The sequence below is a fragment of the Pagrus pagrus genome, assembly GCF_965226575.1.
Source record: "Pagrus pagrus genome assembly, chromosome: 21".
NCBI lineage: Eukaryota > Metazoa > Chordata > Actinopteri > Spariformes > Sparidae > Pagrus > Pagrus pagrus.
Genome location: NC_140208.1, coordinates 12,370,832 through 12,388,539, shown reverse-complemented (window position 1 = coordinate 12,388,539; position 17,708 = coordinate 12,370,832). Strand labels below are relative to the sequence as shown.

Here is a 17,708-nt window from a genome sequence, read left to right as displayed (position 1 = left end):
TAAAAATATCAAGCTATCACTCCTGAGCTTTTCAGACGAACAGCGCAAGAATGTTTGAAGTGCATATTATCTCTTGTCAGATGTTAAGACATAACCTGCTGTGTTTGCATCTGTGTTGTGTGAAGTTAGAGTGGAGAGACAGAGGGAGTGGAGAGAGAGAGAGAGAGAGAGAGAGAGAGAGAGAGGGAGGATGGGTAAGAAGAGAGAGAAAGGACAGCAGAGGAAATAAAAAGAAAAGGGAAAGGGCAACCGCTGGGATCAAGTACAGTCATGCTCCTACCGACCCGTAACCCACTGTGGATAAGGAACCATGTGGGAACAGAGCGTGAGGAAGAAGAAGAGTGGAGCAGCAGACCACAGGGGAATAGTGAGAACCTTTTCTTCTCAGAATCAAACAGAGACAGGCTGTCTGCCCAACGTTCCTGCTTCACTTGTCATCCAATTTAATGCTTATGTGTTGTCATTTCAAATTCAAAAGTTTTGCACACTCAACAGAGAAATTAAACAACACCTTTTCTGTACGCACTCACCTTTCAGCACGGCGTGGCTGTTGAGGCCCTGGGGCAAAGGGTAAGGTAAAGCCGAGCGGGCACCGAGAGCAGCTGTGGCCTCTAGTAGAGCTCCGGTCAGCAGGGAACACACCGATGTCCTCTGGGCACAAGCACGATAAAACCTAGACAAGGTGGAAATGAGAAAAACACTGTAAAGTTTATCCGTGATTCTAATCTGACCATTTACTGTTCAGTGTTTACATAAATTATTTATCTGCCTTTTCTGTCATGTCAATAGGTAAAAACAACTGGCTATCTTATTGTCTGTCCACTTTTAAGTATCTACTTGAGGCCTTGCATTTATAAAATGCAACATGAAAGCTTTACACTGACTTTTGGGGTGTTAGTGTTGGCACAGGACAAAGACAACTGGATCACTTTCTGTTTTCCCTCAGTGCAGCAACTACAAACAACACAAGCCAAAACATGAGTTTTTTATTTATTTCTTATTTAATCTATAATAGAGAAGTGAAAGCAGATATAAATGATGCCTAACTGTACTGCAAGTAAGCCTTCATTTGGAAGATTGTGCAGACAAACAAGCACAATGAAAGCACATTTATAGGGATCCAATCTAAACACTGATGTGTATAGCTATTACATTGTGCAATTAACATTTATTTCATAGTGATATGTTAACGATTGAGTAAAAATGTATCTATTGCCAGTTTATGAAAGTAACTGCAGATGAGAGATTCTCTTTAGATGATTTGCAAGTCTGTGGCCAACCCTTAAATTCAGAGAACAAATCTTAATCTTCATAATTAATGCAATCTAGTACAAATTAACAATGCAAAACCATAGCCATTCTTCAAAGCCTTGAACAGAACTGCAGCTAATAATTTTTTCCATTATTTATAAGTAATTTTCTCCATTATTCACAATCAGACCTGAGGAATAACTGAATACATGTAACAGGATTACACAATTAGGATACAATAAAATGGTAAATGTATTCCAGCAAGATACATTCAGATACATTCAGTAAAACAGGGGATGACTTACAGGATTACAATTTCAAAATAAAGAATGATATACTAGTCTGGAACAATGCACTTGCTCACTTCGAGAGTCTCACACCAAAACGAATGTCAAACCAAATACATGAGTGTGTTTCCTTACAGAAGACACAATCATTAAAACGATTAAATAAAAAGTAATCTTATGGATATTTCATTTATCTTGTCTTTATTTGCATACATTTGGTATTGAGGTCATCCAGAAGTATCGGAAAGTAATCAAGTTACATTACAAAAAATGTGGTACTTAGACTACATTACTGACAGATCATAAGCAAACCGTCACAACCCTGCTCACAATTATTCAATGAATGTTTTGGTCTATAAACAGTCTAAAATGAAAATATGATCAGTTTATTATCCATGTTGCATTGAGTGCATCTCTTTAGTGTGTTTTTAAACCACAGAGTCAGTCTGTTTCATTTACCACCTACCTGTTTTATGTAATGAACACACATTACATTATCTAAAAGTTACAGTACCACCTACCTTTCCTTAATGTTCTAAATGTTTAACCGTCAATAAATAAATAACACATTTACAGCATCTCCAGGACAACAATTTCATCACGATTGACCAAAAGGCTGCAAAAAAATAGGTGTATATGGCTGGAAAAAGGACAAAAGATGGCTACAAACCTCGGTGAATGAGATGGATGACAACACCAGAGATTAAGGCGGGGGTTCAGGTCAGGTCTGGCTGGACTGGCGGTGACTGTGTGTGATGGCCAGCGAGGCTTCCTGAGACACACACATCCAGGGCAACACAGAAGGAGCTTTTTGGCAGGATGAATCAGGTTGAGTTCCTCTCTGTTCTTCACATAGCTGGCGACCTGTTGAGGAAGACATCAACAAATGTGTCATTTACTTACAAAATGCTGCAGATACTATTAAGCTGTTAAATAAAAGTTGCATTTATATTAATAATGCTGTCCCCAGATCATACTTTATCAACCTTCAAGTATGTATTCACAAAATAACTATAATGAAAGAGCTCCCTTGCAAAATCCATTTCATCCGGAGCCGTTTTTCACCTTTGAGACTGTTAGATAACATTTGAATCAGAGGTTATTGTCATCTACTCCACTGCTGTGGTCATTATCGGAAGCAATTTCCTCTTGACAAAGAGGGAAAAGAAAGAATTAAATACCACAGAGGCACATAACAGATGAAGAAAGGTGGGCAAGGAGACCCGTAGAGAAAAGCATCAGAGACAGACAGATACGCAGGTATAATGAGAGAGAGAGAATGATGGGGAAATAAAAAAAAAAATAGTTTGAAGTCGAGAAAGAAACAGGAGACGTCACTGTGGAGTTTTAAACATTTTGACCTTAAAGAAAGGCCTCCTCCTCTTTCTCTTCACACTCTTCTCGGAATAAAATCCATCCAACTTTCAAGGAAACACTTATCCAAAACGATTGACTTGTTCTTTGTCCTAGTGTGAACCTGCAGATGAGCTCCTCTGGCACAAATTTCAGAGAAAAGCCATTACGGCAACATTTTGTGGCACTGTTGGTGGGCACTTCAGCAGGGATGGATGTTAGAAAAATTGGACAAAATCAATACTGGTGACAGAGTGATGGATGAATATAATGTGAGTTTAATGAGAAAGTAAGACTCGGGTGTAATCGTCAGTAACAGTGTCCATCTGCACCGCTTCATAATAGTGCCAGGAAGGAGGTAAATGACGGCCATCAACCCTACAGGCTTACGGTGTAGATTCTCACATTAAGTACATGTGCATCTGTCCTGTTTGTATTAAGTGGTGTCTGACAGTGGCATAATGGGCAGACACACAAGCACACATAGTAAATGGGCAGCTATTTGTCTCAGTGGGATGGGTTTCCTGCATGGGGAGTAGGCCGAGCTGTTGTCAGATTTGGGCCATCCCAAGGGGAAGGGAGACATACCAGCCTGCACGTTTAAAGGGTGAGAGCGGGGGTGAGGCACAGGGAGAGAAAGGGTGAGACAGAAAAAACAAACACACACCAACACACTCCTGTGCTGACCTGCATTCCAGCAATAAGCTAATTGCGGAAACTGAAACTTTAAACATTATGAAATTTAAAAATGAATGCCCACTGAACAGACAAGTCTACTTCATTAACAGTGCATTTTTCCTCATTTAATACGGAGCTCAAAGCAAAACAATAGACTTGGCCTGAGTCATACATAGCCCTCATGCCTTTCATGTTTACTCTACATTTAGATGGGCAGGTTTTCAGTTAATTAAAACTGGAATTTCTCTTTTTCCCGTAACCAATAAACAATTAAAACCCAAACGATTCAGGACTGGTAGAGAGGTTTGTGTGCTATTTGACATTGTTTGACTGTTTTACTTCTGAGTATCAAAGCAACAGAGATATTAAAGGACATTAATGAGTAGCTGCAAACAGCCCTTAGCAACAGCTGATATGGATTTAGTATTTGTCTCTAGACCATTACAACTCTATGCCTGTGCCAACCAAAACAATATTTTCCTTTTACATTCCTCAAGTAACAAGTCTGTCTCTCTACAAATCATCTTGCTAATGATTGGAGGTTTTTTGAGCTCTTCAGAAAAAAAAAAGATTGAAATGTCGACTCATTATCATCAGCCAATGGATTATTATTCCCGTTTTACTTCATTTTTTGCCTTTATCTATTCTCATCCATGTTAAACTCACATTTTATTAAAAAGTGCAATATGTAAGAATTGGCGATGTGCCGACTTCAGACTCGAAACAAACAGAGGACAGCATTTCATCAGAGTAACCGGGTTAGGGCTTAGGTTAGGTTTGGACTGGAACTGACATGTAATAGCTGGTTAGCATGCTTACTTCAGTAAATATATCTCTGCAACACAAAGCATAGATCTCATAACATCAAAACTATTATTTCTTACATTCTGTTGATTCACTTTAGCATGTTCTGTACTAAAAGTCTTACATATTGCACCTGTAAGGAAACTAGAGATGACAACTGTCTAAAGCAAGGTGGAATTGAGCCATTAGTTTGTATTTTGTGCTGGATCAAAATTTTTAATCCAAGATTTTTAAATTAATTCTTATTGTGACAATGAATGACAACATATGTTTAACCTATCACTTTTTCTTCTCCTGGGATCCATTTTCTTCTCAATATGAAAACATTTCCTCCTCACATGAACAGTTTAAAAACACAGCTACACAGCTCACTACTGTGAGACACAAACCAACAGTTTAAAAAAGGTGACAAATGAAGCAGAACAAGCTGTGTGCATGTGTGTGTGTATACAAGTGTGTAATAGAGAGTCTAACTTCAAAGGACATTACTGGGAATGTGGTGCTGCTTTTAATGGACACGCAGCAGCTGTCTTCACATGCACGCACAAAAACAAACAGACTCATCTTCAAACTCCATGCAAACACATGCACATAGAGACTGTCTTTCAAAATAGAAACACACATGTATTATATACAGTAAAAAGAGACAGGATGTTTTCTCTGTTTGTCTCTGATCTTCTGATTCTCAGGTTTCATAGATGTCCCAAGACAAGTGAATCTATAAATAACAGAATGGAAATGGACTCGTTGGGTAGAGAATTAAACATTGAAGGCACAAGGGAATGAGTGAGTGAGTGAGTGAGTGAAGGTGTGAAGGAGTGAGTGTGGGAGTGAGTGAGCAAGCCATTAGCTGGTTTTAACATCCATTAAAAAGAAATAATTAAATGAATCAATGGAATTGTCCATTTTCACTAACACGTTTTCAATCTCAATATGAAAAAGATCACTAATGCAGGCAGGCTGGAGGACAGAAAGTATTTTTTTGTTTCAGCTCAATCACATGAGTACACATCATCCAATACCGGCATATCCATCGTGTTCTTGTCCTAAGTGATAGTACTACTGATCTTGCAATTAGCCAGTAAGGAAAACTATACTCAACTGCCACTAATAGAGCTCTGTATATAGTGTTACACAGTGTGTGTACAGGAAATGCTAAAGGCTTAAGCTCAGTTAAGGCAAATCAGAAGTGCTAAAGGCAGCTGCACTGACTGAGCTTCACTTACAATAAATTATAGTAATTTCTAAATATTACTCCTCTTTCACAATTCTATGGTGTATAAGTAAATTAACCTTGGCTGTCTATTCAAGGTTAATTTACTTCTTTCTACATCACAAGAGTTGTACAACAAAATGAACGTTGTGGTCACTTTACGCTACACAAGAACAAAAAAATTTGTGTTGAGGATGAGTTAAGGAGTCTCACAACCTGAGGAAAGAAGCTGCTCTGTATTTTGGTGATACGGCAGTAGATACTGTATCCTTTGCCAGACAGCAGCTGGGTGAACAGAGCATGGTTGGGATAGGTGTTGCCTTTTTGTATCCTTACAGCAAAAAAGCCTATAAACCCACTGTACACAACTCGCTCAGCACCAAACTTGCTAGCTTGTGAACATATGAGAGCATTGAGTAGCTAAAGAGCCTGATTTTTCACTCAGGAAATGGTAGAGACCAAAAACAGTGCAAAAAGGAGTAATAATTGTAATGGACTTACATTTGCCAAGTACCAGGAAACACCACTGGGCATCCTATATGCTGCATACACACATTTGTTGCTGTGATTACATTTTAAAGCTGTTGTACTATTGGAATATAGAGCTCTTTAACAATTATTTTAGGTTTTTTTTAAGTGCATACAGCAGCTTTAATTTCAGTTATAATCCCACACAACCTACTCTTATTTCCCCACTGCTGGAGACTCACAAAATGTTGACGCAACAGTTTGGATTGAGGATTTGAGGTAACTTTCTCGTGATGCCGGCTGTGCGGTGCCAACACTTTCTACTGCTCCAGAATGGGTGTTCACTTCCTTTCTTATTAAAAATGTCGCCTGGAAGAATATCCGTAGTAATCACCCAGAAGTCACCCATGCCCATGGGGGACAGCAGTAGCATCCAGGAATAAATATTTCACTACTCTGCAGGAGGTGATGAACTTTTCCACCAAGGTTGGCTACTGAGAGATACTGTTGAGATAATGGACCCAAGGCACATTCATAAATTACGAAGAGAAGAAAATAATAAAAATACACGAAAAAACGATATACAAACAAACACTGAATCTCAGATTACTGGCAATCAGTCCACCTCACCTACAGTTATGAATGAGTTTGTCATTAAGTCCCATTAGCGCCCCGCCGGGTAATTTCTCTGCCTGGCAACAGCCATTCTGGGAAAGGATTAGCAAGGGGCACCACACAGATCTACTGAACTTTGAGCTGGAATGCACACACACAAAGGCACATGCTAAAATCCAGACATGCAAACACTCTCTGACTCATGCCATTATGTATATCATACCAGACACATGCAGTATGTGGAGTAGGAGCATGCAGGTCACTGGAGAGGCTGAGGCCGTCTCCCTGAAATCCAACCACCCACATCTCCACCTCTCTACTTTGATGTCTTAGGCCCACCACACACTCACATACTCCAACGCTGACACCCTCTCCCCATACTAACACTCTCTGTCTCTTAGTCACACACACTCCTCTTCGATTACTCCTAATATTCTCCAGGACTCGAAGGCAGAGATCCCATGATACAATGTAGACCAGCTGCTGCGTGTGTCCGTACAGTACATTCCACTATTGCCATTGTGCCACACACAAACAAGGCCACCAAGCATAATCTGGCAATGATACAATGCAATTAATCGCACACATGGGATTAGAAAAAACAGTGTGGTAGTACCCTGCCACCCCACTCTCCCACGAAGCTGACATTCAAGGAATAGAAATGCATAGTTTCGACTGAATTCTACTTTTAGAAGCATCATGGAGGGTCGAGGTTAGCCGAGGTTACCAGGGGGTCAGCGTTAAAAGAACTCTGTTATTCTGGTCTGTGGACTCAGTGCTGAGGTCACAGGGAGATACGTCAGCTTTAACCCCTTCCTTCACTGAGCAAGATGACTTCTGCCATACATCAGTGTTTTGGTTATTTTGGTCTTAGAAAGCTCATTTATAATGCTCCTGTGATTTTCTTTCTTTGCAAGACTGAACAAGATTCAAGTGCTTTGGCTCGAGAAGAAGACTCCTCGTGGAAATATGGCTCATTTCATGATACATGAAACTAAAATCACATTAAGCTGGATGCAACAGAGCATAGGAGGAGGGTTCAGGACAGCATGAAAAAGCTGCAGGATGTGGCATCATTTCCTCATCTGACCAAATGTCTTTCAAATGTGTACCTTTTTCACAGCAAAGATTAAACCATCATCAATCAATGGTAAATGTATAGTTAATTAAGCTTAACATAGAACAAAATGCATTACAAACCATTTATTTAGCAAATGTATAAACATCAATTGCAACTTTATGGGCATCAAAATAATGTTTACAGATGAACTACACAGTATTTATTAACCAATTACAAAGTATTTACAGTTGCAACTTTACATTAAACTATTGCTTGATAAATGGTTTGTAAAGCATTTAATTGTTTGTTAACAGTGAAAAAATACCGTAACCTAAGTTTAATTAACTATAAATTTAACATTTACTCCAAAAAATAACTGTCTTATTTTTTAGAGCAAGGTCATTTGAAGGTGAGGTACGCTCTTTCAGATTAAAAGCAATTAATCAGTACCTCAACAAAATAAGGCTACACTCGAAAACAAATAGTTTCCCTAAAACATTGACATCACACATTTCATTTACATTAATTACATATAGGATTTTCATGTAAATCAATTACATACATTCTATGTTAAGTATATAATTTGGTATTATACATAAAAGTTATCAATATGTAATGCATTACTTTAAGTATAATACATTAACTTAATTTAGGCAGACTAAGTTTTTTAATTTAATCACATCAGCATCAACATGATGGAAACACTGCATCAGATGATATCCTTTATGTAGAACGTATGTAACTGAATTACATGGAAATTCTATATGTAACTGAAATATATAAAGTCAGTGTTTGAGTGTACAATTTTAAGAGTTGAGAGGCATTAAACATACATACATAACGAATTGAATTCAAATGAGAGTACTTTATTATTGAAACTCGACAACTTAGTGATCCTACAATCGCCTCTCCTAAGACATTACTTTCAGTGTTTAGCTACCAACGATTTTGGCAGAGCAAAATGAACTCAATAAAACTCAGCTGCACCTGTCCATCGCGCGGCTCATTCTTGAAGCATTTCAAATCGCTGGAAGATTTAGTTCTGAGAGAGCCCCATATTCCTAAAACCCTTCATACCACTTGGACTGAGTGCTTGCTTTAATGCAGCGAAAATGGAGCCGGCAGAGCTGTTCCGAGGGAAATGAAGACAGCCTGCCCACCCATTGGGATGCACCTAGTCTATTTGAAAACTCGGTGAGGAGCCAGGTATGTTCAGCAGCTCTGGTATCTCTAACCCCAGCCATCCTGGGCCGAGTGAACCGGATCAAAAGACATAAGCCAAGCACATCCAAACATGCCAAGTAGACATCCCACCTCTCAGGTTGAACATTTGAATAGGTACTTCAAATGTGTGGCAAATGTCTGTTTCTATGTGTGCGTGTGTGTGTGTGTGCGAGCTTTGTTGTGCACAGTCCTAATCCTGCTTTGCATCACCAAGAAACAGACAATCTCTCTGCACTGTCCTGTTCTGCTCCAACCTTTTCTGCCGCTTCTGTCTCCACAAGGTAATGTTTGCTTTCCTGCAGCCTGAGCCTGGACTGTCTCACTGCTGACTGAGTGCTGCGCTCATTTGTGTGCAAGCTCAAGGGCAAAAAAGTTGTTTTATGCATGTACTCATAAAGGTCGTGTATTCCTAGATATTTACTGTGTGCTCTGTGTGTTTATGTACTTCTGAACATACAAAGTTCTTTCTGGATGTGAACATATCGTATGTGTGTGTGTGTGTAGGTGGTCCACACACACACACACACTCAGTCTTGCATTGCTTAGACAAGAGGAGCCTGATGTCTGAGTATCTGTCTGAGGAAGACAGAAGAGTGCATACTGTGGGATAAAATACACACAGACAGACTGGAACAACTTCCCCTTATTAAAACATATCGAACAGATCTCAATCCAACTGAAATAGAAGTTATTAAATGAGGAATAAAGATATTGCCTTGACTTTAATATTGGGACTATATCACATAAACTGTCAAGCACCTACCGCACATTTAGAATGAACACCATACACAAAACTGCGCATAAACACAAACCTTCTTCAAGAAAGCAACAAAAGACTTTTCCTCCTGATCCTCTACTGATGTTTCATGGTGGATTTCCAATGCATAGTTTGGCCTCAAGGGTACAAAGTATTGTCTTTGTGGGAGAATCAGCACTATGAACCACAATAAAAAGTTGGAACTTCAGACAAGAGGCGTTTGCCAAACTGACAGCAAGATCCGCTCCGATGGAAACGGAAGAAATGACTGGATGAAGGCAAACAAGCGAGAAATTATCTCTGCATGTCTGAAACGAAGAGAAGCGGACACGATATGAAAAATGTTTGGCTGTCACACAACAAGCAGTGGAGTTTGTTGTTTTACGGATTAAGCCCTGAAAGAAAACCCCTCTTGTGTGACTCACATCTTAGGTCAGGCCCTCTGTGCCGGTGTGGATTATGACGCGGACATTTCTTGGGGTTAAACTCAGGCAATACGGCACTCTAGATGTCATGTGGACGTTGTAAGTGTGTGGGTGTTTTGGAACCCCAAAAGCTTTCAGGAGAGACTTCTCCCTGGGATTCCCAATAGCAGGAAGACTAACTATACTCACAGACATTTGCTTTGGTCTTTACATGAAAAAGTGGCCTGAATTCATTTAAATCATGAGGATGAATGACAGAAGTAGAAATGGCTGGAATGATAGGAAGAAAACAACAACTACAGAAGAGATCGACGAGGTTTGAGGAAGGTTTGCCAAAACAGGAAGAGAGATTCAACAGAGAAACGGGAAAGGAACGAAGAAGAGAACAAATGATAGAGTGTAAAAGGATATGAAAAAGGACAGAGCAACAGCAAAGACAAACAAAAAGGAGGTGAAAAGAGAAAAACACAGGGGAGCACAACAGAAGAAATGGAGAGGGAGGCCAAGGGTGACTTGAATCATAATCGCCTGTTGAATTTCACAAGGAGCCGTTTCACCAAAGATCCAAGAGCTGGGCCCACCTCCCGAGCACTGCCTCACACCTTTAACAAGCTTAGGGAATTATTGTGTGTACTCTATGCGTGTGTGTGTTACACAGAGGGCGAAAGAAGTGGAAAACCTGATAGGCAAAAAAAACAAACTGCATGCTGCTTATTAGAAAATCGAACCAATACAGAAGTAGAGCTGCAAAGATTTGTCCATTAATCAAATTGCTAATTTTTTTCACCATTTATTACAGTTAAAGAAGAGTCTTTAGGTTTTGGACTGTTGGTTGGACAAAAGAAGCAATTTCAAGGCATCACTTTCGGCTCTAGGAAATTTTTGACCAGCCTTTTTTTCTTGCATTTCACAGACAATTACTCGATTCATTGTGAAGATTATCAGCAGAAGAATGGATAATAATGAAAATAATGATTTGTTGCAGCCCTATGCAGATGATAAGCTCAAACATACTGCAACATACAGCAGCTGAGATGAACAGCAAAAATATGTGAAAACAAGCAAGATTACTTGCTAGTAATTAACCTCTTTCAAAGCCAGCGAGGAAGATAAAAACAGTGGAGAACAAGGAGAAAGTGCAACAGAAAAGACACATTTACAGGAAAGGACTATCTAATCTAATTTGCACCGAGTGAATAGAGAGTAGAACGGAAATGACACGTTGTGCTTGGTCACACTTATGAGATGCCAAGACAATTCAGCACATAACAGTAATCAGAGTTTTGAGAAGATAAGATATCAATAGTTGATAAATATTAATATCATCATTGCTATTTTTTATGTTTCATGTTGTGTGATTGCAATGAAAGAGTTGCAGTGGATGATTCCTAATGAGCTTACTCTAAATACAGAGGAGATAAAAGGGAGGTTAAAGGAAACATCTGTCTTTATTGAGCTTTGGGTTTTATGCTCATGGTTTTTAGTAATCAGTTATGATAACACGTTGCTCACCAGCTGCACCACAGCAATTTAGGAGATGAAGACAATAAACAGAGCTTGATTAAATGAAGCAATGTGAACCATGTATTGGTTTGGAAGGCCCTATAAGAGGGTTTCTGTTACAATCATCCACTTCAGTCTACTTCGGTCCATGCAAGAAAATCTCTATGAGGACAATCGTGTGTTCACTATTTTTGTTAAGAAAACAAAAGAAGACTGTATTCTTGCAGGTATTACGTACAGTACCTATGCAGCCAAAACAATGGAGAAATAATAGAGAATAGGAGGTCATGAATGCAGTCTAGCTGAGGCTTTAATTACTTTATTTGTGGTTGAAAAGAAGAGAGTTAAGGCTTGTACTGGTTAGTAGAATCCTTGTCTCCAAAATCTCTGAATCGTAGCCGGTGAGTAATATGTTATCATAACAGATAGGACAAAATATGATTTAGCTCTGCGCTCTAAGAGGGAAAAGCTAGATACAGAAGTAGAAAGAAACTGAAATGAGACGCCAGCGGATAGCAGGGGAAGTAAAACAGAAAAGAAATATGACAGAGTTGAGAGAGGAAGAAAAAAAAAAGCGGGGTCATCTCGAGGGCCAAAACAACCTGGAACCCATTACCCAGAGCACCCAGTGGGACCCCTCCACACACCACACTCCCCCACTTACAGTTCTCATGATGTCATACAACAGCGAGGCGCTACACTCACCGACATAACGGCACACAGACCTGCTCAGACAGCAAGAGATAAGCCTGATGAATGTTTTTCAGCTCGAACAGTTCTAGACATAAGAAAAAGCCTGGTACTTCACGCAGACTAATACAGAAAAGGTTTGAAAACAGCTGCTGCATGAATGTTTTTGCTTGAAAGTTGAAAGTTGAAAACTGTACGAAAGTTGAATCTATTGATTGTTGCTGCCGTTTTAAATTTTAGATTTGAAACACCTCAATAGCTCCATTAATTTTCCTCAATCTACCATCTATGAGTAATGTTACATTTCAGACCCAAGATCTGCATCTAAATCTTTTGCACAACTTCATTTTCTTTTTTCGAACATTTTCTGAAGCTGACCTACAGGTGTACAGCAGATAAGTTCAGACGTCTTTTGACAGCACGACACTATCAAATACTTTCCCTGCGTTCAACTTCGTACAACAAATTCGGCTTAATGAACTCGATTAGTCCCTTTGCCATAACACTCACCAGACTAAAATGTAAATCTTGAAGTGTGCTTCTTAACAGCAACAAATCACAATAAATGAAAAGATGCTTGAAGCTGAAAGAACTCGTAGTAAACTGTTTACTTACTGTAGCACAGAAAAGGCTGATATATTGAAGAGAAAGGAAGAAAAAGCACCAAGCTCCAATCCCTCTTAGTCTGTGTACACTTAGAAAAGTGAGAGAGGAGGCTTGAGCGAAGGAGAGCACGAGAGAGAGAGAGAGAAAGAGAGAGAGAGAGTGAGACGGATGAAGAGAGGGAGTGAGAGAGAGATCTCTACATCAGCAAGCCTAAGGAGGAGAGAGAGAAAGATGGAAAGGAAAGAGACAAGAGTGAGAAGAAAAGACGAAGACTCGGAGGTCTCTTCCTAATGCAGAGGGTACCCCCATATTAGGTTATGAGGCAACTGGCCCATCACAACCCAGCAGCAAGAAGGGAGATTTTATCAGCACACTCTAAACACACAAAGACGGAGGAGACACTGGTATACAAGATTTCAATCGATCCTCCTCCAGCAGCCCGTTCAAACTGTGTAAACAATGTCTTGACAAAACTCAAATAAGACCTCTGTGTTTTCATTAGGTGCTATTACATAGAACCTGAAAATCGACCAGCGAAGTCCCTTTTTTCAAAGGGAACATCAGTCACTCCGGTCTAAATCGAAAAGGGATGCACATTTTTCCACCAAAGACAATCAGGTCTTGAGTGTGTGAAGTCAATCAAACTTAGTCAGAGGTAATTACGCTATGAGACGAAGTGACGTTTATATCAAGAGAGAGTGCTCTATTACTTTTAGTTACACAATGACTTAACATGTGCTTCCTGGTTGAAGTCAGGAAACGGTGCAAAACCAGTGGCCTAATTAAACTGTGCAGGAGCTGCAGAATATAGCAATGTGTTGATACAGACTGGACTACAGCTAGGTCTCCTTCATTTCAAGTGAACTGTTGTGTGTTTTTTAAATGCAACATGTGAGGTGATGTGTTAGAAAAAGTGGTGTAGAAAAAGTGGTCCTTGAGTTGGATTTATTTTAACTTCCACTTCCCAGATCAAGAGTGAACTTTTTCCCGCTCAACTATCCATGACAACTGAGCCAACTCCACCAACTGATGAAATACGATCCAACTGAAAGCTCTGGAGAAAGCTAGTAAGTGGACCTTGAGTTGGTACTGTTATGTCAAACTGCAGAAAACTTTGCTACAACTTTTACCAACATTTACGTTATTGCCGCAATCATATCTTGAACATAAAATCATCAAACGCGTTACATTAAGAACAGTTAGTATAAATTGTACCTTCTACTCATCTATGTGATATCATGTTCTACAATACTTCCTGATATCCAAACTACAGGGTAATATACTAAAACATGCCGTCTTGTGTGACAAACCTGGACACTCCATTTTATCCCCTCCTGGGTGAAGCCAGATTAAATCTAATTGAGTCCGGCGGTGTCATAATGGCTAAACAACACCCATGTTCCAGCTTGGCTTTTCAAAGGGACAGGTGATGCTGTGGGGCCATTAAACCAATAGAGACCCAGCTACAGCCACTTGATCCTTGTTATTAGCTTTGCTCTGGTGAGCGTTTCTATGCCAACCACTAATTAAACACCAGTGTAGCAGCTTTTCTCAATGGTAGCCCCAAGCACTGGCAGTTGATTGCAACAAACGCTATATTTTTATTGTATGTATCAACACACTCCTCTGTTAAGCCTGTATACTATCAAGATGTAGTAAAGGTAAGTTAAAAATGAGAGTGAGCTATAAAACATTAACAGCGGCATTCTTTAAATACAGCATCTGGTTGCTTACAGTACAAGGGTCGGCAATACAAAATACATTCTAAAAATTGCTCCTGTAAAGGGGAGCACCTGCCCTGACGCAGTATCCTGGAACAAGAGGCTGAAACTTGGCCAGCTCCCAGCATGCCCAGTGTAGCAGACAATTTATGAACAATTAACATCTCGCTAGTGTATAATTATTAAAAATTATAACGACCAAAATTTAAATACCGAGTTAGCACATTAAACATCTTGTCACTTTTAAGCAAAATGTTGCTGAAAATAAAGGCCTAGATAATGTCTTCTTTAATCAGTAACTGCAGTGTAACACAGACACACATTATTACAACAGTAACAGGTCTAAATGAATACAGTATGTTCTATTGAATCTCCCTAATCAAGTGGAAAAATTAATCTGTTTCATGCCCGGTTGACATCAAAGTGGTCTTCAGAACAAAGCAAACAGCTGGCCTGCCCTCAGTCTTTTCTTTGCATGCCTTTGATCAATACCCAGCTAATGAGAACAGCCTCCTGAGCCAGTAATGAGGGATTCAGATTCATGTATTGTACTACATTTAATACATGATTGCCTTTAGAAGGCACAAAGTCCTGCAATCAATATTAAGTAAGACAACGCTACAGCGTGATGTGCTGTCTTGTTTTGTGACCGTGTACACTTTTCAACCACTGAACCGGACACCGGCCTGCTGTCTCCGTCTTTAACATCTTGGAGACTCTCATTATGAAGCAGAGGATAAACTACAACATAATGTTTGCAAGGATAATACTAGAAAACAGCAGACCCTGTTTATTCCAAAAAGTGTGCTGCCCTCTGGTGGATATGCACAGAAATGGAAGGAAGCATCATCGCCTTTGTTAGTTAGACGGTGACAGAATTCAGATTCAAGCTTTCCTCCCATAAAAGCTGGAAAAATGTGTTTCTTATTACTTCCCCAACAAAGCCAATTTGACAATTGTGGTATCTGGTAATAAATACAATGATTATTTTATTATCAATTATAGAGCAGGAATGAATGGTTGACCAATAGTTTAGTGGATTAAGAGCAAACTAATGGCAACATTTTTGTTTGCAAGTATTTTTTTTAAAGCAAAATGGCCAAAAACTTCCCTTTTCCAGCCTCTAAATTTTGAGGATTTGCTGTTTTTCTTGTCTCGTTTATTAATAAACAAGTTACCTTTGGGTTCTGGACTGTTAATTTTGAGGCAGCGACTCTTTGTGATCATCTTTTACAATTGCCATTAATTAATTTTTGGCCAATCGACTAGTTTAATAGTCGACTAATTGTCTCAGGACTTTGCTCTAATAACAAAAGGATCACAAGAATGAACAGTCAGACCAGTAATATCACAAAAATGTTATGATGAAACTTCTTACACACACAAACACAGACACCCCACAAGCATGCAGATCACAGAGCAACAGGAAGTTGAACAGGAAGTACACTTTGTCTGCCGAGAATTTCTAATTTCTCATGAAACATAAACCATGACTCAGGCTTCAGCAGTCATACTTGCTCACATTCCAAAAATATTCAGCAATCCAACAAATCTATCTATCTGCTGCCTAAAATATTGTCTTCTCCACTAGATGGCATCAAAGGCTCACTTTTTATATGTCAATACTCATACAAACTCAAATCAGCTCTCTCCCTTTATCATAGCTATATCTATTACATTTTTGTATCACAAGAGAGGCGGCATCTTAAAAGTCAAGCTTATCAATTTAGATCAAGAGGTACAGTATATCTGCTCTTGTGTCCACTAAAACACTTCTTCTTACTCTGTGAGGATCAGAAGCCCTGCTGTGACGTTGCCTTTGGTGAGGCATTTTAATGCTGCTAAACAAACAGAAAAAGCAATTAAAACGTAAACTGAACAGCATCCTGTGAGCTTAAGGGTTTAATTTTGGCTAAATCCCTTCTGGTTGACCTCTCAAATTATGAGTCAAAGCGTAAGGAAGGGGAGGTGGCGGGCTATTTTTGCATCGATTGTGTTATTCTTCGAGTGCAACAATAACAGCATCACCCACGACTGCTATATTTAATTTGGGAATATTGTTAATTCTGATGTTCTTTTACTAAATCAAACCAAGAGGTGTTAGTGGTGTTAATGGGTTTTCTTCCATATTAAAATATGATAACATGACTGGAGGAGTTCAGAAACAGTGTGACACATGTTGCAGGCATGTATTCAGAGCGCTGTGAGCAGAGATGCAATGTCACATGAGGGTGATGAAACTGGGAGAGGTCAAAAGAACAGAAAGTTAGGTCGCATGACAGGAAGTTTATATGCATCTAATTGTTTACATTTGGTCCGAACAAGAAAAAAATAAAGTTAATGTTGTGTATTTTAGCTGAAATTCAACAAAATGCCATTAAATAATGCATTCCTGAGGTTATCACCCAAAAAGTTACATAAAAAAGCAATGTAATATTGATCAGGAGTGTGTGTCGATCCATACTGCATTCACCTCAGGAGGTTAAGTTCACATTTTTCCACTGTTTGTTTTTTTATATGTTGGGTCTTGACCCACAGTTTAACAACCCCAGCCCTGAACCTCTGTAGGGACACTTTACCAGTTTCTGGAGCAGCACAAGTTTCCCACAATATCACAGAGATGCGAGAAGCCTGAGCTAACACACACACGCACGCACATTTTAACCCCACGAAGCAAAAAAAAACACCCACGTGCAGTTCTGACACCCTCCTGTCACCCCACGGAAACAAACGGATGGAATGTGTTTCAACAAAAAGTGCCGCAGCTACGCACGCTCCCGTGAAACAGATTCGAGCAGACTCATAAACAGCGATGCAGCTGAGGATGGAGTCACCATGTTTAAAGAGTAGAGAGGTCACATTGTTCAAGATACCATCATTGTGAAAAACAGTACACCTTACAAAGGCATGTTAGATATCCACCGTCCTCCCCTTTTCTGTGGAGCAGACATCTGACTAAACAAGAGTGTGACACACACACACACACACACGCACGCGCACACACACACACACACACACACACACACACACACACACACACACACACACACACA

General features: G+C 39.5%; 1 protein-coding gene across 5 annotated transcripts in view; it reads right to left on the bottom strand.

The window, feature by feature from the left end:
* Window positions 1-17,708, bottom strand: part of plce1 (phospholipase C, epsilon 1) — an 87,925-nt gene that overhangs the window by 46,293 nt on the left and 23,924 nt on the right. For all 5 annotated transcript variants that reach the window (XM_084342298.1, XM_084342300.1, XM_084342299.1 and 2 more), the window contains 2 exons: window positions 2,209-2,402; window positions 531-673 (listed from right to left, as the gene is read on the bottom strand). In XM_084342298.1, the coding sequence (XP_084198424.1) occupies window positions 531-673; window positions 2,209-2,402 (337 nt within the window). The remainder of the gene's footprint in view (window positions 1-530; window positions 674-2,208; window positions 2,403-17,708) is intronic.